The sequence below is a fragment of the Pholcus phalangioides genome, unplaced genomic scaffold, assembly GCF_987345545.1.
Source record: "Pholcus phalangioides strain wild (caught in Gottingen) unplaced genomic scaffold, Ppha-v1.0 ptg000018l_1, whole genome shotgun sequence".
NCBI lineage: Eukaryota > Metazoa > Arthropoda > Arachnida > Araneae > Pholcidae > Pholcus > Pholcus phalangioides.
This window is the reverse complement of record NW_028301611.1, coordinates 17,873,551-17,898,333: the sequence shown is the minus strand read 5'-3', so window position 1 is coordinate 17,898,333 and position 24,783 is coordinate 17,873,551. Positions and strand designations below refer to the sequence as shown.

At 39.3% G+C, this 24,783-nt stretch overlaps 1 protein-coding gene across 2 annotated transcripts in view; it reads right to left on the bottom strand.

Annotated features, from left to right (window-relative positions):
* Positions 1 to 11,170, bottom strand: part of AhcyL1 (Adenosylhomocysteinase like 1) — a 160,882-nt gene extending 149,712 nt beyond the window's left edge. For both annotated transcript variants that reach the window (XM_089247696.1, XM_089247695.1), the window contains exon 1: positions 11,021 to 11,170. In XM_089247696.1, the coding sequence (XP_089103822.1) occupies positions 11,021 to 11,146 (126 nt within the window). In that variant the 5' untranslated portion in view covers positions 11,147 to 11,170. The remainder of the gene's footprint in view (positions 1 to 11,020) is intronic.
* Positions 11,171 to 24,783: the final 13,613 nt, after the last annotated feature.

Here is a 24,783-nt window from a genome sequence, read left to right as displayed (position 1 = left end):
CATCTCATTACCGAAATGAAAACATTCCAGATGTTACAGGCTTTGTGTGTCTATGTTTCCTTTGATTGACCCATATAGATGTTAAGTTCTACAAGATCGTATATTTATGCTAAAAGTTAAACTACTCTTCAGTAATGATTCAAAGCGACTGTGAATATAGAGTCAAGAAAAAATACACAAATGTACTGAGCCACAGGAGTCAAAGTTGCAAATTCAAAAATAAAAATTATAGTCTTAATTAAAAGTCTAATGTTATAACTTCATGAAGAATCTATCGTTGGTCTTGACAAGCACCAGGTTGCCATGGCAACCTTGCAGGTATTGGGATCTGAACTTTTCTGTATGGTTGCGAAATTGTAATCTGAAAGCAGCACAAATATTTTTGGAATTTATATTACAGTATCTACTAATATAGAAGATGGCCATCTACAGTCGTAAAAAAGTTTAAATGTTTTTTACCTCAATTTCTTGGGGGGGGGGGGGGGGGGGGAGTTAGGCTCCTAAAAAATTATTCTGGAATTTTTTGTGATTTGTCAAGCTCTGATCTCTCACCTGGATAAGCAGTTAATTTTTAATCTTTTTCATCTCATTTAGAAAATTCTGGAATTCTGTGACACACCATATGCAGAATTCTCATCGGATTGCTATTTTGATGAGTCTTGCCACTTTAATTTTCCCAGTGTCATGCTTCTTCAAACTGCTCTCTCTCACACAGATGAATACAAATCTTCACTAATGTGAAAACATGAATTTATCATTACTTTAATTGCAGCTGTTATCTTCCCATACATTGCAAACTAAAAAGGCAAATTCTAATCATTTTGTATCGCAGTTCCTTATGTCCAGTGAGACCTGAGAAGCAAGCAACAATAAAATTCTAATAAAAATTCACCCTGGTTATTACACTACTTCGCTCAGCAAATTATCCTTATAAGTGATGCCCACAATCAGTCTGGTATTTCATATCTTTTCCAGGTTATCACTTCAGATCCTGGGGCACGCCATTGTGTCTTAGCTTGATACACAGAACAAAAAGGAAATATTTTAGTCACGGCAACACATTTCAAATGATCAATTATGCATATCTATGTCCAACACAGGGCTGTCTTAATGCATTGGTTCACCAGGGCACCTCTTTGTGAATGGGGAAGAAGCCCCCTTCTGATCTTCTTGCATAGCAATTGACATCAACTGCGTCAGACTTGTATGATGCTCAGCTCATAAGAGCTTAAAATAACATACTACTATGTTCAAAAAGTTTACAGACTTATTTTATTATAGAAGAATGAGGACAGATAGAACCTGTTTATGCAGCGATTCCTTTGAAATAACTATCCTGTGAAATTATGTATTTTTGCCCTTGTTCACGCAAAGATGTAAATGCGGATTGCATACTTTTTTTTGTCCCACACCCCAGTGCGTCCATTGCTGCACGCTGCACTTTTTCTGCACCTGACAATCGTTGCCCCTTAAGCAAATTCTTTATCAGAGGAAAAATGAAAGTCAAATGGGGAAAGATCAGGGGAATAAGTTGGTCATGGAAATATTGGAATGTGTTGTTGTGACAGATAATCTAATACCAGGAAGGACACCAGGCAAGTCCTTAAACATCTGCATGATTCTGTGAGATGCAAATATAAATACAACGCCACAACAGGCAAAATGCCCAATGAGGTGGCTGAGAAAAATATGGCCATAAAAAATGAATGTCATATTTCCAAAAAAAATATATAGCAACCCAATTAAAAATGCAATTAACAAAAATTATAATCAATATATATATATATATATATATATATGCAAGCGACCAGATCTTTGGAAGGCCGAGTCTTAGGTGCTCCATCACAACAATGCACTGGCTCATAGGTCCCTCCTGGGTGTCAGATAACATGTCAAAAAGATCATATTCCAATACTTCCAGAACCAGCTTATTCTCCTCTAATCTCGCCCTTACGTGACTTTTTCCCTTTTTCTTCGAATAAAGAATTTGCTTAAGGTGCAACTATACTCAGGTTCCGAACAAGTGTAGTGAGCAGCGATAAAGACAAGAGGACGTGGCAAAAAAGACTTGCTATTCGCATTCACATCTTTGTATGAATAAGGGGCCATTCAAGTATTATGTCAGCAGATTTGTAGCCATTTCTGACACTCCCCCCCCCCCATCAGCAAAATTCTGACCCCCCCCCCATCTCCATCAATAAAATTTTGTCATCTCTGCCTTTCCACACCCCCCCCCCTGAATAATCAAAAATGTAATTACTCTTTAAGAGAAATTCATTGTGACCCACCCTCTAAGCCATATACCCCTGACAGTAACCTCATGGTGAAAGATGAGCATCTTGCCACTGTACCACTCAGGTGCTTAAATTTATTCAACTGGTTTTACGTTAAAAATACAAGTATTTTGCAGAAACTTCGTTTTTTCTTCTACTGACACCCCCCCCCCCCCCAATAATGATGTTCATCACTTTTGAAAGTTGTATAAATGAACTTAACTAGTTATTTATTATGGTTTTTGAATGGGTGGCCATCAAGCACAATGCACCCAAACTCAGCGATCAAGATATTGCGCCTGATGGAAGGTTAACAAATAAAATACTGTCCAATACTGGTTTTTTATTTTGCCTCAGCCGTCATGTCTGCCAATAATATATTTGATTACCACCAGTCTGTGACATTGTTCAACTATTTTCACCAGTAACAGATATAAAAAAGAACACTGGGTTAGATCACGATATATAAAATGGGCGATTCATCTCATCTCTGTGAAGATGATTCGTAAACAGATCAACAAGGCCAATAGTGGTTTTGGACAAACACCACATTCTACCAGCTCATTGCAAAAATTTGCTGGCATACATTACAAAGTGCAATATATTTTTAGTTAATGATAATCACAACAGTACTGACGGGGAATTACCCACCTCTGACTTGGATGGCTTCTCGATTGACAACAAACCACCGGGCAAATTAAAATGTGTGTTAATAAATGCCAGGAGCTTGGGTAACAAGAAAGATTTTTTAGAAACTATGATAGTTGTGGAGGACTTGGATCTTATAGCCATTACAGAATCTTGGGCAAACGATGGGGATGAATCTTTCTTACACATCTCCGGATACGATACTTTTTTGAGAAATAGATCTGATAGGAAAGGGGGTGGAGTGTTGATATACGTGAAATCATGTTTGAAGGCTAGAGAGTGTAACGTGCAGAGAAGTGATATTGAAACCATATGGGTTGAACTTGAGAACAAAAGACGTCATAAGCTTATTGTTGGGGTTTGTTACAATCCACCGAATAGGGATCAAAACTATATCGCCAAAATGCATGATGAAATTTCCTACATGTGTAAGCGAAAGAGGGTTCTCATACTAGGGGATTTCAATTACCCGGGTATTGATTGGGAGAACCTTTCATCTCGAAATCAGTATGAAAGAGACTTTCTTAAGTTGGTGCTCGAAAATTTTTTGTATCAGCATGTATCAGAAGCCACTAGGGGTACTGCTATTTTGGATTTAGTTCTTACTAGTTCTGAGGATCTAGTTGAACATGTTTCGGTGGGGGAAGAGTTTTCTTCCAGTGATCATCGTATCGTCAGATTTCACTGTAACTTTTCCTCGGGTAAGGTTGATAACAAAAGACTGGTTCCTTGTTTTCGGAGAACTAACTTTGATGTTTTGCGAAGAAGGTTAGCGGAAGTTTTCAAAGACCGGTTGGAATCAGTAGGGGCAGTAAGTCAATGGGAAGAATTTAGTACGAAGCTGTCCTCTGTTTTGCACGACGTCATACCCTTTGTTCGAAAAAAGCGTGTTTGTACATCACACCCTCTATGGTTCACGGATAGCGTGCGGAACCTTTATCTTGAAAAGAAAAGAGCATTCAGAGAGTATAAAAGTGGACGAGGTGACCTATCATTGTTTACTGATAAAAGAAGACTGTTGAAGAAAGCGATAAGGGATACTAAAAAGGAAGTTGAATCTAGGTTGGCAGATAACATTGGCTCTGACCCAAAATCATTTTTTCGATACGTCAATAATGGATGTAAGGGGACAGTTGGCCCCCTCTCGATAGGAGGCTCAAAAGTAGAGAGCAATGTAGGCATGTGTAGTGCTTTCAATGACTTTTTCGCGTCGGTTTTTAATGGAGATAATGATATTCGATATACGGGTGTTGCATGGGGTAATAAAACGCTCAACGATATTCAAGTGGAAGACGTGGAGGTCCTAAATCTTCTAAGAAATGTATGTGCAAGCAAAGCACCAGGACCAGATGATATCTATCCCAGGGTTCTCAGGGAAGGTGCTAATGAATTGTTGGGGCCAGTCGCACAGATATACAGGAGTAGTGTTGCTGAGGGTATCGTCCCGAGAGATTGGAAACTGGCTAACGTTGTTCCGATATTTAAGAAGGGCAGTAGAGAAGTGGTGTCTAATTATCGTCCAGTGAGTTTGACGAGCTCCCTCTCGAAAATTTTGGAAATTATCATCAAAAGGCAGTTTGTGAAGTGGATAGACGAGAATAATGTATTGTCGGATAAGCAGCATGGGTTCAGGAAGGGGAAGTCATGTGTAACTAACCTCCTTTGCTTCTATGATTACGTGACTAAGGCTTTGGGTAAGAGCAAAAATGTCGACGTTGTTTACCTTGATTTCCAGAAGGCATTCGATCGGGTCCAACATGGCAAACTCTTGAAGCGTTTACACGAGATTGGAATAGGGGGCAACTTGCTGAATTGGATAGAATCGTGGTTAAGAGATAGGTCGCAACGAGTTATGGTGAACGGGGAATTCTCTGGTTGGACAGACGTCACAAGTGGAGTTCCTCAGGGAAGTGTCCTTGGCCCCATACTTTTTTCACTTTTTATCGACAAACTCGATCAGGGTATCGATGGAATTACTAGCAAATTCGCAGATGATGTGAAGCTAATGGGGGTAATCGGAAATGAAAGCGATAGGGAGTTGCTCCAGACCAACTTAAACAAGATTGCAGCATGGGCAAATGAATGGAGCATGACGTTTAGCGTAGATAAGTGCATGGTCGCTCATTTTGGTTCGAACAACCCACGGTTCTCTTACGAGTTGAATGGTGTCACTATCCCGGATGCAACTAGAGTCACCGATTTGGGAATTCTCATTGACGAGCGACTTAAGTTTTCTGAACATTGTTCAGCGGTTGTCAAAAAAGCGAATAGAATGCTTGGTCTCATTTTCAAAAAGGTCTCTTCGCGTTCTCCTAAAGTCATTCTTCCGCTTTTTCGAGGCTTAGTTCGTCCTGGACTGGAGTATGCTGTAAGGTTTTGGAGACCATACCTACAGAGGGACATAGACTTGGTTGAAGGGGTGCAGAGAAGAGCTACGCGTGTCCTTATTGGCACACAGGGCTTGAGTTATGAAGAAAGACTTCATTTTTTGAATATGTTTACATTGGATGAACGCAGGTGTCGAGGAGATATGATCGAAGTGTTCAAAATTTTCAATGGGATGGATAGGCTGGACCATGAACTTTTAGTACACCGCCAATCGACTGCTTTTACAAGGGGACACCAGTATCGATTGGTGAGGGACAATGCAAGGTTATGGTGTCGCAGGGAATTTTTCTCCAATAGGGTTGTTAATAAATGGAATAGCTTACCCCCGGAGGTAGTAAATTGTAACACAATTGACACGTTTAAAAAGAAATACGATAAACATGTTGGGGTAAATCGAGAAGCTATCCATTCTTAGAATAAGACAACCATAAGTATTCTTTATGGGCATTGTATAATATTTTATCATGTGTATATATTGTTTGTAATTTGTGTTAATTACATTTTTAATTGGGTTGCTGTATTTTTGAAACATATGACAACCATATTTTTATGGGCATCTTTTTATCAGCCACCTCGTTGGGCATTTTGCCTGTTGTGGCGTTGTATTTGTATTTGTATATTTCAATAGGTATTCCTTCTCTCTCTTGGAAAATATTAACAAAAAGTTTTAAATCATTGTGTAGACGTCAACGAAACTTAGCTATGGACCAAACACTCCTCATTCTTCTTTGCACCTCGAAAAACCATGTACTAGAAGCTATCAAAAAAGTGCATCCAAACAATTTGCATTCATATCATCATAACGTAGCACCTGTTATTATAGGAAGGTAAAGTATAACAAGCAAAAATTACATTGCTTCGAAATAATTTTATTAGATTCCTTTGACCTCCTTCAAGGAAAAAATAAAATGTCAATTTCCATTGTACGCAGCATTCTTCAAGTTTTTGAATAATATCTTTAATATTTTGAAAAGGAAACCAAAAGCAAATCAATACAGTGCATCCAAAGATGATGTCGCTCTCTAATACTACAAAGCTTTCAACAGCTAGCTGAAGTGAAGATAAATCCATGAAAGAAAATTCAACAGCCCTTTGCAGGTAATCAAACCCCCCCATCCTCTCACTTGCCGGGTGAGCACCCTAGACCACAAAGGCCAATCAGGCTACAACACTATGTAAGAGGCTAAAAGGGGGTGTTCTCTCCTCCTCCCTTCTTGACAAACATTCTGTATTAACGTCATAATCAATATGTAGTGTATTCGCAGTGATCCATTTATTCTACTAAATGCTAAAATTTTAGTAATAACATTTTTACAAACAATTATCACAGATTTCTCTCTCAACACATTGCATTAAAAAAAAAATGAACGCTCTCGTTGTTTTGTCTGGAAACTCGTGTGTTAGTTCACATCATCCATAAACCAGTTCAAGATGTCAAGCTTTGGTCTTTACACACTATGGTCGAAGAAAACCCTGGAGTTGGGTTCTCAAAGGTTTGGGGCTTCAGGTGCCCATTGGGGTTATCAGCTAGCCATTGAGCAGGAAACGGCAAGAGGAAAATGTCGAGAGAAACAGCCATCTGGCTACAAATCAATCCACAGAACCAAAACGACGCTTTCATTGACACATGGAACAGGTGATGAGTCGCAAGAGGTGCCGAAGCACACGTTTTTACTAATTAATGCATCGCTGTGATTGAGATGTGATTCCGCACCAACTGGGCGAGATGTCTTAGTAAAAGAATCATATATATGACAAAAAAAGATGACAAAAAAAAAGTATGCAATCCGCATATATATATATATATATATATATATATATATATATATATTTATTTATTTATATATATGCGGATTGCATACTTTTTTTTTTCTCATCTGGACACAATTTGTCATCTGTCAATGGATGCACTGGACACCCCAGTGCGTTCATTGCTGCACGCTGCACTTTTTCTGCACCTGACAATCGTTGCCCCTTAAGCAAATTCTTTATCTAGACATATATATATATATATATATGTCTGGAGGAAATTAATCAGTGATGCATCATCTCACTATGCATCTGGTATTTATACGAGAGTGTTTCAATAATGCCTCATGGCAGAACCAATCACAAGATTGAAGGTACAGTACTGAACTTTGCATCTGATTTACATACCTTCATGAAAGAGACATATTGTACAAAAATATATCAGAATCTGGCAACACAAGTACAAGGAATTGGAGATTTGGCCAGGATCCACAACTCTAGGCCTATTGCAATTTGTATAAGCCCGTATTATTGACCCTGAGATGGTTCTAGAACCCACAGATGGCGTGAAGGTAAAATTACTGCACATTTATATTATATATCACTTTTACAGAATATTTACATTATATTGCACAAATAATTCATTAATCTGAGTTGGATGATGATTCCTCCACTGAGCCCTCGCCGGAGATCCAAAGGACTTCCCATTGCATATCTGCAACAAGCAGGGCCCCCCTCATGTTTACAGTAAGAAGCATGTAAGAACAGACAGTATGCCGGATAATGAGCGGGAGTAAATCCTGGGTTTCCTGGATCTTGTAGATCTTCTGACCATTTGTCGGGTAGGTTCTGCATGGGTCTGCGTTTCTGGTCTTATCATGGACAATCTGTAGATTTGCTTGCAGGTAGTGTACGAGGTCAGTAAGCTGTCTCTTAGAGCTCTCCCTCTGCAACATGCAGCTCAGCCATTGTGTGCATGGTTTCAGCTGGAAAGGAAAAATGGAACTGCCTGGTATTCGGGCAAGTTGTCGCATAGTTAAGAGTTGTCCACACCTCTTCGCATGCACATCTTGTTGTCGGAACTATTTTGAATCTTTCAAGGTGGGCAGCGAAGGGACCATGGCTGGCTATGAACATCATAACCCCTCTCCCCCATTTGCTATTTTTGGTCTTGATTGTTGGAAGAATGACTTCTGTGGATTTTCCAGACGATGGATCTATTGCGTATTTCAAAAAATACAGTATTTTACACAATTTCTGATATACATTAGACTAGTGTTTCCCAAAATGCCGGGCCCTGCCATCAGTCCAACTGGGCCATGAGTGTGATTCGCTGTTTCATTTTTTTCCCTCACTTATTTTCCATCAGTTGTGTGTACGACTGGGCCTCCCACAATCACAAAAATGAAATCAACTCGGATGCTGGCTTCCAAAGGTCGAGAACCACTGCATTAGACGGTTGTTGTAAAAGTTTGTATGTTTTTTGTTTTTTTTGACACAAAATAAAGTGTTCCAGACTCTGTCACGAGGCTGGGCTGGAACAGATCTCGGCAACGGGATAAGTCCAGTGGCAAAGTTCTGGCGTTCATTTTCATTCATTCATTCATTGCATTAGACGGTTCCATTCTAACGCTTCACGATGACTGAATAAGAAAAATTTAGGATTTTAGCCCGAAGGGAGAAAAAAGTTGTTTTAGAATTAAATAAAAAATAAACGCTTCAACATTTCGCAACCAATTTTAAAAAAAAGACAGGGCTGTCCCGTTTAACCAACACCTGTTTATGATGCGTCTTGTTTGACAAAACAGATTATATTGTCACCGTGCTTAGCACTTTTTTTCAGGTATAGTTATCATTGGGTTATTGTTATCAGAGAAACTGGAGTCCCGATGTGATTATATTAAGCAGTGTAAACTGTAGTTTGAAATCGTTGTAAAAAATGTTTTTTATCACATGTTGCATTTCTGACTATTCCGCAACACAAGTCAAAGGAGGAATCAACACTTTCACAGGTGTGTATTTTCATTACATATTTTACGCTGTCGAATAAATATAAGGTACGCTATTAAAGCATATATGCTCAACCCATGGCGTCATCTTATGTGGCCCGCCACCTCAAACCAAATTTAGTAAAAATTACCCGAGCTCGGTGCCGTCTTAAGGCATGGGCCCACCCACGCACGGCCATGGGAGGGCCCCTCACAAAATGGGATCTGGTTGAGATTTTCAAAATTTGCCTGGTACAGCCTCAGAAAAATCATTCGGCCCAGGCACCCATGATGCTCTTAAGACGGCTCTGCTCAAGCGGTACATTTGCAGATTATTTAAGTGGCACATGACGCAGTTTAACATCACTAAGTGAATAGCGCCATGGTGCTTGTGAGCCAGTGGCATTGGAGCTGGGGGGGGGGGTGATCGAGCACCCACGGTAATTTGTGACATGGGTCTCAGCACCCCCAAAAAAATTCAGAAATAAAAAATTGTAATATAAAGGTTCAACCCACGGATATATTCCGATACCCTCGCATATGAATGACCAAAAGAAACGACCTGGGGACAGTGGCTTCAAGGACGAGGTGTTGAAGCACGCACAGTAATTTATTGCACCCTGAATCGATTCAGAAGTCAAAATTTCCTATATATATATGGATCAAGACAAGCACCCACAAGTTCCAAATACTTGTGACGACCCTATTGTGAGTGACAGGCTGATGACGGCTGATTTAGATCATTCACATGCTCACAAACACTAGTTGTCACTCTTTTTCTCACTCACGTGTTTGCAATAGGTCACTTTTTTGGTCACACACCGACCTAGTCCCCAACTGTTTGGACAGAGATTTATTGAGGGTTATACAAATTTTGCCACCCTTCTCCCATTCTACTAATTTTCTTGGACCAGGGTTTACGCTGGATAAAATATTCCTTCCGCAAAAAATCGAAAATGGAGGGAAAAGCTGTAGCAAATGCTACAATGCTAATGTAATGATTGATGGATGGAAGTCTACTCGTTTCATACATCCTCTATGCATTTTTGCGAAAAATGCGACCGTAGCTTAAACCCTGTCTTGGACACTCATTCCGCCAACCTGGGCTATAGCCCACTAAGCCACATCCAGGACTGTCTTAAGAGTATCGTGGAACCCCGGGCCAAGTGGTTTATCGGAGGCCCTACCTGGTAAATCCTAGAAAATTTCAACCGGATCTCATTTTTGTAAGGCCCGGGTGGGCCCATGCGCTAAGACGGCACTGGCCACATCCTGTAAATACACCACTGTTCGCCTCAAAGGGTTCTGGATCCCTCATTAGGAACCACTCCTTCATATATAGTCACAAATCAAACCATCATGTGTGTTGGATGCAAATCAAACACTCAATGTGTTATAGAAATATACCCCACAAGGGGTGGGCTGACAAGGCTCCAGCCCTGGGGCCCAGGACGATTTTCCCCATTTTTTTGCTTTTTCACGCTATAAATTCATCATAAAGGGGGCCCCGTGAAAATGTTGTCGGGGGGCCCCCGCAAAAGATCCCAGCCTAGGGGCCCTGCTCTAGGATGTGGGGGCCATGAGAGACACATTGGGCACCTTGATGACTTATCGAGCACCCAAGATCGGATATTAACGAATAAATATGCGTATAAATTCGAACAAGTCAACTCATATCAGTGCTGATTAAACACATGCCAAGATGTTATTTTTCAATTGTGATTAAAATAACGGGTGGGGGAAAAGAGAGCAGTGATAACACGTGTTATCCTTATCAGTGATAACCGGCGAGAGAATCTCTCAATGAAAAGTTTATTTTAAACTCCCAGCCTATATCTTGACATCTTGCCAAAAATTGCCGGATTTTGTAAACAAACATCCGCGGCAACAAGTGCGAGTCGCGCAACCATAAACAATAAACGTCACAGGCGGATTAATTAATTGAGCGAGCGGTTAATTAATTAATTTGCTGACCTTGCCGGAAGCATAAACTTTCTCTTCGCTCATTGAGCCCAGCCCATGAAGGTCGTCGTCGTCGGCACTTTGACGGGGATGATGACGGTCCATCACCGCGTGTCCGTCGCGCAAATTGTCCGCCATTGTTGTTATGAGCCGAAAGGGCGATACGACGACGACAAACCACTTGGCTCCTCCTGCTACTCCACCAATAATTAAACGATTGAGATGTTACGTCACGGTGACGTCACAGAGCGGGAAATTTAAATACGATAATTAAGGGAACTCATTTCGCTCTTTCAAAAACAATTTGTCACAGCGACTTTTTGTTCGGAGACGGTCGTGTATTTTTCGGTTTTTCTATTTGGCCGTCCCGACTACTGTCATTGACCATACGTCCCGTATTTCCGGGGACATTTTCGGCATCCGGAATATTTTGTACAAAGCCGCAACTATAGGCGCTTTAGTAGGCGGAGATAGACTTGGAACTCTGGGGGGCACGATGATGTCGATTCATCGATACATATATGCATTAGATCAATCCGAAGGGGTTTTTTTTTTTTTAACAACTGGCTGTTGCGAAGATATATTTTGAAAAGAGAGAAAATTCAACTGCCCCTGCGGGGAATCGAACCCACGTCCTTTCACTTTCCGGGTGAACGCCCTTCGCAACAGCCAGTTGTTAAAAAAAAAAACCTTTGTATGGTAATGAAGAGTGACGTCATCCTTGCATACTTCGCCATCTGGTGGCAGCGTGAGCAGTTGTGAGCTTGGCCTGCGGCCGTCCATGTACGGTCCCTTTCAGTGTATACGAGCTCCAAGGAAAGATTGAGATATTCGGTGACCCGGAAAGTGAAAGGATGTGGGTTCGATTCCCCGCAGCATTAGATCAATCGACTTCACCTTTGATGCTGAGGGGGGGGGCGCCCCCCCCCCCCTCCGTATATCCGCTCATGGGTGCTTTGACAGCCAGGGCCAGCAAGCCAACACCACACCAGAGCCGTCTTAAGAGCATCACGGGGCCCCCAGCCCAAGTAATTTTTCTGAGGCCCTACCAGACAAATTCTTGACAATTTCCACCAGATGTCTTTTTTGTGAGGCCCTCTCTTCTCTTGGGCCCCCTGGGCCATGCCCGGGTTGGCCCATGCTTTAAGACGGCACTGCACCACACTAGAAATATATTTAGTGTGGTGTTGAGCAAGCACGCATTTTGTGCCCCCTTGTAATATTAAAGAAGACGTTAAAGATTGAAATTTGCGCCCTCTCCGGTCCATAGGCGTAAGCAGAATTTTCTTAACGGGAGGGGGATTTCAATTTCTTTTTCTTCTCAAGTGAGGGGGGGGGTACTTTTTTTCCCTGCAAAATAACTCTATAATCTCGGCTTGAGGGACGTGTTAGAACCTCCGCCCCCCAATGCTCTAGTCCAGGACTAGGAACACCAGACCCGCCTGCTCCCCCACTAGTTGTGGCTCTGATTTTGTAAGAATGTTTTTCACGCATTTTTCAACGAAGCGAACCTGAATTTTTATTCTTTATTGAAATCATGACCCCTACAAGGACGGGGCTGACTAGGCTCTAGTAGGGCCGCAATTAGATGCTTGGTCACCCGGGGCAAATGCGCATTTTGGCGCCCCTTGTAATGTTGAATGAGAGGTTTGAGAATAAAATTTGCGCCCCCTCTGGTCCATCGCCCGGGGCACGAGACCCGTCTCACCGGTCGCAATAAATTTTTGGTCATCGGGAGGGAGACCCCCTCCCCCGTGATCCCCCCGCTTACGTCTCTAATCCCACCAATATGCGTTAGTAGGCAGGGGGCAGAGCTTATGACGAAATTTTGTTGACAGAAGGGGTCGAAAAAGGCTAAAAATTTGCTGATGTAACACTTGAACGGCCCCTAAAAGCTAAAATTATGTCAGGGCCGGTTCTGGACATTTCCCAAGTGCAAGCGAATAATACTTTGGTGATAAAAAATCGGGTCGCCACCCCCCCCCCCCTCTTTAGTTGGCACTCTTAAAAAATTAGCTCCCTTCAGTTGGCGCCTTCTGCGGTCTCCTGGTCCGTAGGATCAAAGATCCAGTCCTGCCTTCCGGCGCCAGGCATGGGAAGCGACGAGGCGGCATTTTTTATGACAGATTTATTATGACGGTGTTTTCACTCTTGGAAAATTTTTACACATCGAAATAATTTCGAAGGGAAAGTTCGAGTGGATAAAAAAGAGCAGTCAAATGCAACTCTTTTCAGTGTTTTGAAATGCTATTCAATGCTCAATTCATCTCAACACACCTCCTTTCTTGCACTTCCACAAAGTGTCACCTATCTTCCAAGGAGGTTAAAAAACTCCCCACATTACTTCATGCCTATCTTTAGAGAAGTTGGTTTGTAAAAAAAAAAATCGCTGATAGTTATAAGACTGCTTCGCGGAACCCTTGATGATGATAATGAGGCTGTTCTATAGAATTCAAACAAATTTTTGTTCATTTAATTCAAGTGTACCCCTACTGCTTCCCAACAAAATCATAGCCCCAGGGCAAAATGAAAGAGAGCCTAGGCAGTACCTCTTATAAAATGGTATATATATCTATATGCAAATATACAGTATATACATACATTGAGTACATGTGCTGTGCCCCCCTCCCCTCCGCCCTGGAAAAAGTTGAAATGACGGCCCTGACCTCTTAATTTACACATTTATTGTCACAAATCATTGTGCCAGATCTTATCGGGAAAGATCCTATTCTATGCAGGACCAAAGTCCTTACATGGCAACCACAAAAAGAGTGGGTCGGGCAGGGCTCCTGACCGGGGGGCCCCGATATAATTCTCATTAGATGTGATTCTATTTTTGTTTTTCACTCTACAAATTCATATTAGCGAGTGACCGTGAAGAGTCTGAACTGGGAGCCCACCAAAGATTTCAGCCTAGGGCCTCTACTGCGTGATGTACGGCCATGGGTCTCCGTGCCGTGCCCGGTTGAACTCATGGTTGGGATTCACGAGGTTGGAGCCCTGTCAACCTATTAGGAATCATATTCACGGATCGAGAGCTTTGATTATAACCATCACCAGAAGAAAAGCACCCGCAGAAGAACTCTGACACATGGCTTTAACTGAAATAATCATGATGCTAATCATTGAATCATAGGTATTCATCTAGGTAGTTGATGAATATTGAGTATGAAATCAAACATCTATCCACAATGGTTTAAGAGAGCACTATGACCCCTACAAGGGTAGGACTGGCAGGGTTCTAGCATGGGGACCCGGGACAAACTTCAATGTTGTTGTTTTTTCGCAATATAAAATCACTATAAAGGTGGCCCCACCAAATATCTCAGTCTTAAGGGAGGGGATATTGAGCTCCAGGATGTTGGGGGGGGGGGATGATGAGCACTGAGATGCTCGCAATAAAAAAGGAAAAAATAATTTTATGTTCTTCAATTTTTTTTTTTCCAGAGAGATGGCTTATTGCCTTGTATTACACCTGCACAGACTTGTTTCTTTGCTCACAGAATTTAGATATCTGCGCGGAATGATAAAATAACATGCTGCTGCCTTATATAATATAGGAAATTTTTTTCTGCGCAGCAAAAAAACTGTGTACATGAAAGCCTTCTCAGACTCTAAACGGCCATGTTTTCTAAATTCATTCACCATGAAAAAATTACACTTTTTTCTAGGCACTTTTGTCCATAACCAATACAGTATAAACGGGTAAAAATAAAATTTCATCAGCAAAAATACGCCTTCCGGAAAATATTGAAAACTCTGTGATTATCAAATAATTATAAAACAATTATACAGTACAGTATTATACTTACGTGTGAGAAACGTATCAATGGACCTTCCGCCACCTATCAAATAAAACTGTTACAATTCTTTAATTGAAATTAATAACCGGATTTTGATTAATGTCCCGCGTGAAAAAAGTAATATGGTATGATATTAGTTGATATTTTATAAGTAATGATGATAATCATTAGAAACTAAATTAATAAGTTTGCTTCAAAATTTGAACAGTTGTTGTTTGTCAACGGTAAAACAACATTAATGAAACTCGCAAACTGCAGCCACTGTTATTTGCATTAAATTTATTAATAATGTTTTGCCACACGCAAATAACAACTGTTAAAATTTCGGAGCAAACTTTGTAATTTAACTAGCTATAATACCCGGCGCTGCCCGGGGTTTCTTCAATGAGGCTTTTTTGGATCACGTGATATCTCCCTCTCTTTTTCTTGAGGGACATACAAACCGTGTCCAAGTTAACAAATATGGCGACCTGCGCGATTCATGAAATAAACAAATCTAGATTTACACAGAAACGTAGAAATGAATATATATTTTTCTTTTTTTAAGGGGCGCTAGGTATTTCGATCCCCCCCCCCCCCCGAACTTCAAGTTATCCATCTGTCTGTTCAGCTTCCAAAAATCCTTAGTTAAAGCTGTGGAATTTTTTCGATGCACTTTTCACGGGCTCATAACTAATTTTAAAATATCCTAACCCATATGAATTTAGGCAAATAAATATTAAGAGACAATATGGAGACATTAATTTCCATACTTGAGAAGATATAAATGAAATCAATGATATTGCTCGAATATCCAACTCAAAAGTATAGGTTTGGCTAATTACTTCATATTTAATCTCCTGGGCTTCGTATATCTCTAAGCGAACTGAATATTTCAAAAATCGAGAATTCAATACAATTTTTAAAATTATTGATGGGGTGGAAAATCCCACTAATTTCCGCATTTCTACAGTAAAATCGACAATTTTAGCACTTATTTCTATGAGGATCACCCTTTTCCTGACTCTCAAAGCGATGCTGATGATGATTATGACGTCTATTCAAAAAGCCTCACTACTGAGAGTATATTGAAAATGTGGCAAACCATTATAAAGGCATAAACTATTATACATATACTAACAGGATTAAAGAAGTGACAAACCATTGTAAAGACAAACACGTCTGAAACTCATCGCTAGGGAACCACGGTAACCAAAGTAAACGTTCGGAAAGTGATTGTTGAGGCCCAAAAACCATTGTTGCCGGACAGTTTTTTGCCCGTTTGGGGCATTTGCCCTGGGCTGACGAAATTTTAAAGTAGCCTATCGTTCAAGTCGGGTCCCATTTGATATATATGCAAAACTTGGCGACGATCGATCTAAACTTGTAGATTTGTATAGAGAACACACACACACACACACAGAAAATCAATTTTATACATATAGATAGATTAATATCATTGTTTATAAAATATTAACTAATATTGTATCATATTGCTTTTTTCATATGGCACGTTAATCAAAAAATCCGTTTACTAATTTCACTCGATGAAGTGTAACAGTTTTATTTGATAAGTGGCGTAAGTGGTTCTAGTTCATAGAACTTTGTGGTTCTAGTTTCATATTTCTCACCTGTTAAATACAGGGTGATTCTAAATTCATGCGACAAACTTTAAGTGATAACCTAAAAACAAGCATTTTTGATCGTAGAATGTGCTTTCGAATCGCAATAGCAAAGGCGGTAAAGAGTGTTTTTGGAGAACGAATTGCTGATTTTTTTCCGACGAATTTGCTGCGATATGTGCTATCATTCATTCGAGGGTGCATATGCACCTTCGGATTGGATTGGAGTTTATTTTTTATTAGTGCAAGGACCGTCAAGGTTATGCTGCGCCAAACAATGATCAAGCGCTACAATGACTTGTGATAGAATTTGCGTTACCATGTCAAGACCTACCACATTACAATACCCTGCGCCCTGGAGTACGCAAGATCGACCTTTAGAGGGGTGGGGGGGGGCACATTGGGTTCGAGGAGGACAAGGAATCTGTCCCAGAGAAATTTTGAGCTACTAACCTTGAAAAAGTATTTTAAATTAACAGATATTGATAAAGATAACATACGGTATATAAAGGCATCCTCTTTCGATATTTTAATTTTTTACTGAAATATTAAAAAAATATTTTCCATTTTTAATCCCCTTGGGGATGGCACGAGGCCTCCATGTTCTCTCCTGCGTACTACGCCTCTGGCCACACAGTATGAACTCAGGGCTGTTAGTTCGCTGCAACGTATAAATAAAAAGGTAGGAAAATTTTTATGCTACGACACCTAACAACATATAAGAAATATAACGCGGAGAATCATGATTTTAAAAACTAAGAAATGAGGAGAACGTTTCTTGGATTTTCAATAGATGTGTGTGGCATTTTGTCCGGATTCAGAAAAATATATTAACTTAACAAATTTTCATGTTTTCTCCTAAAAATGCACAAGAACACATTTGTGATATTTGATTGAATAAAACTTTTCTTCAAATTAATTTACGTAAAATTTTAATGCATTGTATGATATATATGTGTGCTAAATAGCTCAATTAATCTTTTGAAGGGCAGACCTTTTTTCCAAAACCCATAGGAAAAAATGCAAACAAGTGCTCCCAGTATGGGACCACCTTCACCCCATCAAAGAAGAATCATTATATTCATTTGATATATTTACTCCATCAGAACGTTTTTATTTAGGAAATTCGTGACATCTTAAATCATCAACGTTACACACGCTCCCCACAAGAGGATCGTGACTAACACTTTGGGAACCATTGCATCAAAGTAAAAGAGGTGAAGAAAGTAAACTCTTTTCAGACAGTTGTATCTTAAGGGCAGCAGAATATCATTCGCCTCAGGTGGCAGAATTTCTAGGACCGGCCCTGCTTGAAGGGTACATTTTTAGCCCATTCCACAAGACAGAAATGATCGTTAACGAGAGGTACCTATTACGGGAAATGTGTCCGTTATGGGAAGTTCCACTGTATAATGCATGAGAAAAAATTATTTGTGATACCCTGCGTGCATGGGTCCTATAAATATTTTCCGCACGTTTCCCCGCATCTGATAAGGGTGTGCCTTCAAGTTCTAATATTAAATTTACAACAGCGGCTCAACAACAGGAGTGAAATGCAGCCTACGAATGCGCGTTTTCAGGTTAGGCTCATGTCATTTATTACTACATTTTTTACGCGCTTTGATATACACCTTCTCAATTGAAAATTACAGCAATCCAGAGACCATGCCCCCCTTCTCTCACATCCGAATAATTTTACCCACATTTATTCAGCTCTTGAGAGAGGCGATGGAGTCTTTTGGATCCGAACCTGCCAGAATTCATCTTTTTTGACTCGTGGGCACACCCGGGGGAACCTCAAGAGAAGAGAGGAGTCTCATAAAATTGAGATCTGGTTGAAATTTTCGAGAATTTACGTTTTTCTCCCTTCATAAAAAAGCACAACTACGGTCTATCGCCATGGGCAATTTACTACCGAGTGAGCTTTGTATGTACCTAACAGTCTGAGTGCGTATCCGTTGTTGTGTCTGATTTTTCAGAGCTGGCTTTTATATTTTAGAAGTGAAGTGAGTGTATTATGATTTAATATTTGTAACCGCTGTAGACCTGTTGCCTGGCATCGAGAATTTGCCTGGTTGAGCCGCAGAAATATCACTTGGCTCGTGGGCTCATGATGCTCTTAAGACGACCCTGTGAATAGGTCTAAGAAAATTCGTGGCCTGTTGGCGCTCTAGCATCTAGAGCAGTGGTTCTCAAACTGTGCACCGCCACCCTGGGGCACCTGCGACCGTTCTCAGGGGCGCCGTGATGCAGCCACATGACAAAGGTTTTCCTAAGTGATTCATTATCAAATTACTCTGGGGAGCAGCGTATAAGCGTTGAAGGGTAAGGGGCGCAGCAAATGGAACAGGTTTGAGGACCCCAAAGCTAGGGTTATGATGGAGACATATTTCTTGGAATCGCAGTGATGCATTTCTTGAAAAGAAAATACATGATTTCATAGTCGCTTATGTTCACGAGCGTAAATGTCAGACGTTCATTGACGGATCCTATGCGGTCGGTGTTCTTTGTTTCAGCCGTGACCGTAACCGCAGAGTACGTGTACCGAAAACGAAAAGGGTAAAAGGTCTTTCCTATGGCAGCGAAAAGTCGATTTTCTCATGTACATTCAAGTCGCGTCATTGTAGTAGTATTAGAAGTAGACGTGATAAGCAGAGAAAAAGTTATGGGGGGGCCTCAACCGCAGTGACTGATAATGGTTGAACGAAATAAATGGCTCTACTCTGTCCTTGGGCCGCGGCAAAAACAAGAAAAGGAAAGCAGCGATTTCCAGAAAAGAAAAGAGAACAGAAGAAGTGTGTCAAGAACATCAAACATTGACGAAGAAAAGTCAACTGGTAGCCACCATTATCATCGATTAAATATACTCACACAACACAACTGACAGCGGCGGAAGTGGTGACGGGTTAGAAAATAGTCCACGTTATTACCATTGAATAAGTATAAGCGTGTGTATGCGAAAAGTTTGACTGATATTGATTGGACCATTGCAGCCAGTGGAAAAGCCAGTGATTATCCTCCCATAAAAGGCATGCGAGTGACAATTTATTACACCGTTTGAGGACAGGAAACCGCAGGAAAAGTCAATACAGTCAACCCGATTTACGAACTGATCTTCGTTTATGAATACGCAAAACGGTCTAAATCCCAAAGAAAACATATTTCAAAAGCCTGAGATCACAATTTTTTTTTCTCGACAGAATTTGGTTGAAGAATTATATTTCTTCAGAGTAAATTAATTTCCCGCCACCAAATACGGCTCCTCTCAACAAGCCTATGAATCAGCCAGAAGCGTATTTACGGGGGAGGGGGGCTGGCTGGCTATAACCAGGGCGGCAGATTTGAGGGATGAGGGGGCAAGAAAATTTTGTGGAATGAGAAAAAGAGCAGCAAATGTTTTAGGTTACAGGCGGAAAAACAACTATAAATCCGCTAACGGGCGCCGCCATAGAAATGTTTTATCAAAAAGGAGCTCCGCTCAAGTCAAAAAAAAAAGGTTGAGAATCGCTGGTCTATGACATTGAAAAAAAAAATTCCTCTCGTTTTTGCTGCTTTTCTTTTCAATTTTCAAGTTCGGTGAACTATATTTAGTAATTGTAATCCATGCGTTCTCGTATAAATCGTATCAAGTGCCCAATCATGCCAAGCATCAGGAAAAGTTAATAATTTTCAAACATAGCATCGCGTACCTTGCAACAGTATAAAACTTGAAATTCCCACGCAACTTTTATTAATTTTTAAACAGCTTTCCCTACAGGCAGGGCCGGATTAACCCATATGAAGGCCTTAAGCACATACGTGATTTTGGTGCCCCCGTTCAATTTTAACCTTAACGCATGACCCGCGACCTCATGACAATTAGATCTGTTTACAATTTTCACGAATAAGTGTGTAAATTAGTAAGCAATCATTTTTATGGGGGGGGGGGGGGGCGATTCAGAAAGATAATTTTACTCAAGGATCCCACGACTCGGGAACATCAATTGCCGGGAGGCCTCATGGCAATTTAATCTGGTTAAAGCTTTGGAATGATTAAGTATGCAAATTAAGTAAGGCAGGTATTTATAGCTAAGTGGAGGGGGGGGGGGGGGACCTCAGAAAAATTTGTTTTACCAGGCCTATGATGCTGTTGGGACAGCTCTGGGCTTACGGTACTTTATGGAAATACAGCAAAATACTGAGCATCGACACAAGTTCTTGTTCGCAATTAACTTAGTTTCTCTGTTTTTGTCACCTTCGGGGCCGCAACTAGAAACTAAAATTTACCGTGTTACTTGGGGGAATATGTATCCAATTTGGTGCCTCTCCCCACATTTTTTTTAACGAAAAATAATATATAAACTCAGTAACCTTCTTGGTCCAGAGGCTGCGCATCAGACCCTCCTTCCTGCCCTCAATTACTTGCAGCCCTGGTCAATCCTTCGATAAAGGTATTCAACCCTATAATCAAGTGCTCTTAAAATTTTAGGATTTTCTACCGGATAGTTTATGCTTGGGGGAAAAAAATTAAATAAAAAAAAGTACTACTTGATCATTTTTTGCGGTGCCCCTTTTCTCTTGACGCCCTAAGTACGTGCTTATTTTGCTTAATGCGGCCCTGCCTACAGGAGACGTTAAACGCGGTTTGGGGTGTTGAGCCACGAACTCTATCTGAACGCTATCAATAAAAATGTTTTTAATTAACTCAATAAAGTGATGATGGATGCGATAGATTCGATTCAGTGGGTATCAAGATCCCATCGAAAATTTCTGGAGAATTAGTGGCAGGTAGTGTACGAATAATTCACGGCAAATAAACAATATTAAAAAAAATAGAAAACACATTTTTTGAAAAACACAGCACCAAATTTATTCGAAAAATATAATTTTCATTCTCGTCGAACTCCAAGGAACAATACAAATGATATCAAACAAGAATTTTGATATAATACTGATTGAAATTTTACTGATATACAGTGGGAAAATACAGACCAAGAAAAATGTTGGTACTAAAAATGAAATCAATTATCAAGCACTAAATACCGTAAACCGGGGGAGGAGAGGGGAAACTGAGATAGCAGCTTCGTTTCGGTTTTGTATTCGCAGCCAATGGCCATGCGTTTTGTCGGCAGCGACGAACGGATAAAACGCATGGCATTGGGTGAAAATCCGAAAATAATCCGCTACCCGGTGTTTCTTAAAGTGTGCGTCATGGGTCCTGGAAGCGTCGTGGCGAACTGGAGATGATTTGTTTGCTATTTATACTTTGAAGTGGTTCTTTTATAGGGGGGGAGGGGATATCTAAAAAAATATTTTAGGCAGCCACAGATGAATCATGAAATGGACAAGGGAGCCGTGAGAAACAAAAGTTTGAGAACCAATCCCAAGGTTGCAGTCTCAAAGTCACCACTGGTTTACGGTATGCAAAATGGTAAAAAAAAATTAAGTACAATATGCACAGGTCATGATCAAAGAAATGCATTTTTATAGTAGTTCTTTAACTGAGTACAGTTTAATGCATTTTCTCCAACCACGTGATGCATCATACTTGATACAGCAAAATAACATGTATCACAACATGTCACGATTGCACACATTTCTCACTACAAATTTCTGTACATAGGCTGCAGAAAGACGTATAAAATACATATCACATAACAAAGTACTTTAACCTGCCACAATCTTAGTGACAGATTAGTTAAGTAGTCATTAGTAGTTAGTTGTACTTATAAATGGAATAATCACAGTAATAATTTTCTAGCTAATGGGGAGGAAAATTAGCACACAATTAGCCATTATAACACAAACTACACGAATGCATTTGCTCTCTGTAATTAATCAAGAAACCTATCCAACCAAAAATAATATTCTATACTTTCGTTTAACTTTATTTATTTAGGTACTTACGTATTATACAAAACCATCAATACAGCAATTTCTAGACCAAAAAATTTTGGTCACGGGTGAATAAATAAAAGAAAGTTTTTTGTTTTTTTTAAATAATATTTAAATAAAGCTAAAACTTTTTTTTTGATTAGCTGAATACAAGAAAAATCCCCCTCCTTTTAGCGATAGTTAAATACACCTAAAACCAGATTTTTGGTGATAGCTATAAATTATGGCTAAAACCAGGTTTTTTGTGACAGCTATAAATTATGGCTAAAACCAGGTTTTTTTGTGACAGCTATAAATTATGGCTAAAACCAGGTTTTTTGTGACAGCTAACTACAGCTGAAACTATATGTTTGTTAGTAGGGATGAATGTTGAAAAAACCCAAGTTGTTGGTGATAGTTAAATATAGCAAAAATTTTGGCGATAGGTAAAACAAAAAAACCAGGTTTGTGATATTTAAATACAGCTAAAACTTTACGTGTTAGCTGAATACAGGAAAAATCCCATGTTTAGGCAACATCTAAATACAGCTAAAACCAAATTTTTGGTGATATTGAATAACCAATTACAATTAAAACCAGCTTTCTATTGATAGTTGAAACCAGGTTTCTGTGATAGCTGATTATAGCTAAAAACATGGCTTTTCCTTTCGCAATAGCTAATAGCTAAATACACCTAGAACCAGGTATTTTTGGTGAATAGCCGGTAGATCAATACACCTATAAAAATTTTTTTTTTTATCATAGCTGAATACAGCCAAACCTTCAAAATTTAAATTCATATGAAATTGTGTTGAATTACTTTTAAAGACAAGGCTTCTTTAAGAAGTGGTTTTTTTTTTGGGAAGTGTAGCCTAATCATATCAGAGGCATATTGACAAGCAGCCTCCCTTCCCCGACCCAAAAAGAATGATTATTATTAATGAGTACAGACAAGTTTTTAAATTTAGCCTATATAAAATAGTCTTGGGGAGGGGTGGTTGTCCCAAAAATTACGAAAGATGGCCCTAGTCACTATCGATACCTGCAGAGAAAGTTATTTTTTTTGTTCAAGCTTGATTTATTCTCTATAATTATCTGTGCTCAAACGCATCATGTATAATACGCAAGTACCTTCATGGTCTATCAAGCCAGAAAGACTGCATCATATAGCGTCTCTCTCTTTAAATTTCCATCAATTGACTCACTTTAGAGTTATTGAAAAAAAGAAGAAACATTGTTATCGCTTTGATTAATACATCAATACATAATTGATTAATACATCAAACAAACTACTGAATCTACAGGCACTTCTATCAAAAATAACACAGTGTTAAAAAAGCCAGTGTTCTGCAAAGTTGAATAGGTTGATCATAAACAAAATCAACAATTTCTACCATCTATGAAACAAATTCTTTGGTATAAAAATCACTTTGGCATGTCTGTCAAATAATTTTTTTGTTTCCTTATGGAAGAAGCTCATTTCATTCAGCCCAAGTTGATTCGTTTCCAGATAACCACAATCCATTATTATCGCTCTTGATTTTGTATTTTTGAAACAAAACACATTATACCCCATTAAGTTTTGAACTTGTTAAAAGTAATTCAACTCATTAATGTGATGAAAATTTTGTAACACAAAGTATGATATTGGAATAAGTATAATTAATGTAAGTCGACTGCATAGGTGTCCAGTAAATTCATTGAAAACAATTCGCCATTAAAAATACAAATTATTTACTATATTTTATCACCTTGATTATTGAATAATCATAATAATAATAATTCATTTGAATTTATTGGAAGTCAATTTTTAACCCTAGTAGTTAACCCAAAGCAGCAGCCAATCCAAAAAATTTTTCCCTGATGTTCTGACCTTATTTAAGGGATTCTAGTTAATTTCTATGCAATTCTTTTTACTTATCTTTTTAATTTAGTTAAAAACTTAAATTTTTACTGCAAAATAATGTCCACTGTTGCACAAAAAAAATACTATGAAATTCTCGAAGAAAACTTCAGCAGTTAATTAAAAATGAAATTTCATTCTATATGAATTAGTTCTTAAATGAAAACAATGGGAGTCTTATAGAAAGCTATGGTGTGTAAAAAGCTGCAGTATTTCTGTAAAAATGTTTTTTTTTTTCAGTAATTTTTCCAATTCCAATGAAACTGACATGTTAAAAAAGAAATACGATAAACATATTGGGGTATGAATCAAGAAGCTATCCATTATATTAGATAACCATAAATATTTTTTATGGGCAGTGAATTATATTTCATCATGTATATATACTTTTCAGTTGTTATAATTGCACTTAGGAGGTTGCCATATATTAGAAATATATGACATCCATATTTGTTATGGGCATCATTTTTTCAGCCATCTCATCAGGCATTCTGCTTGTGGTGGCCTTGCATTTGTATGCATATGTGATACATTTCAAACAAATGGAAACAACACCACTTAAACATTAATTTCGTGTGCATAAAATAAAGGTAAGGATCACTGTGCATTGATAAA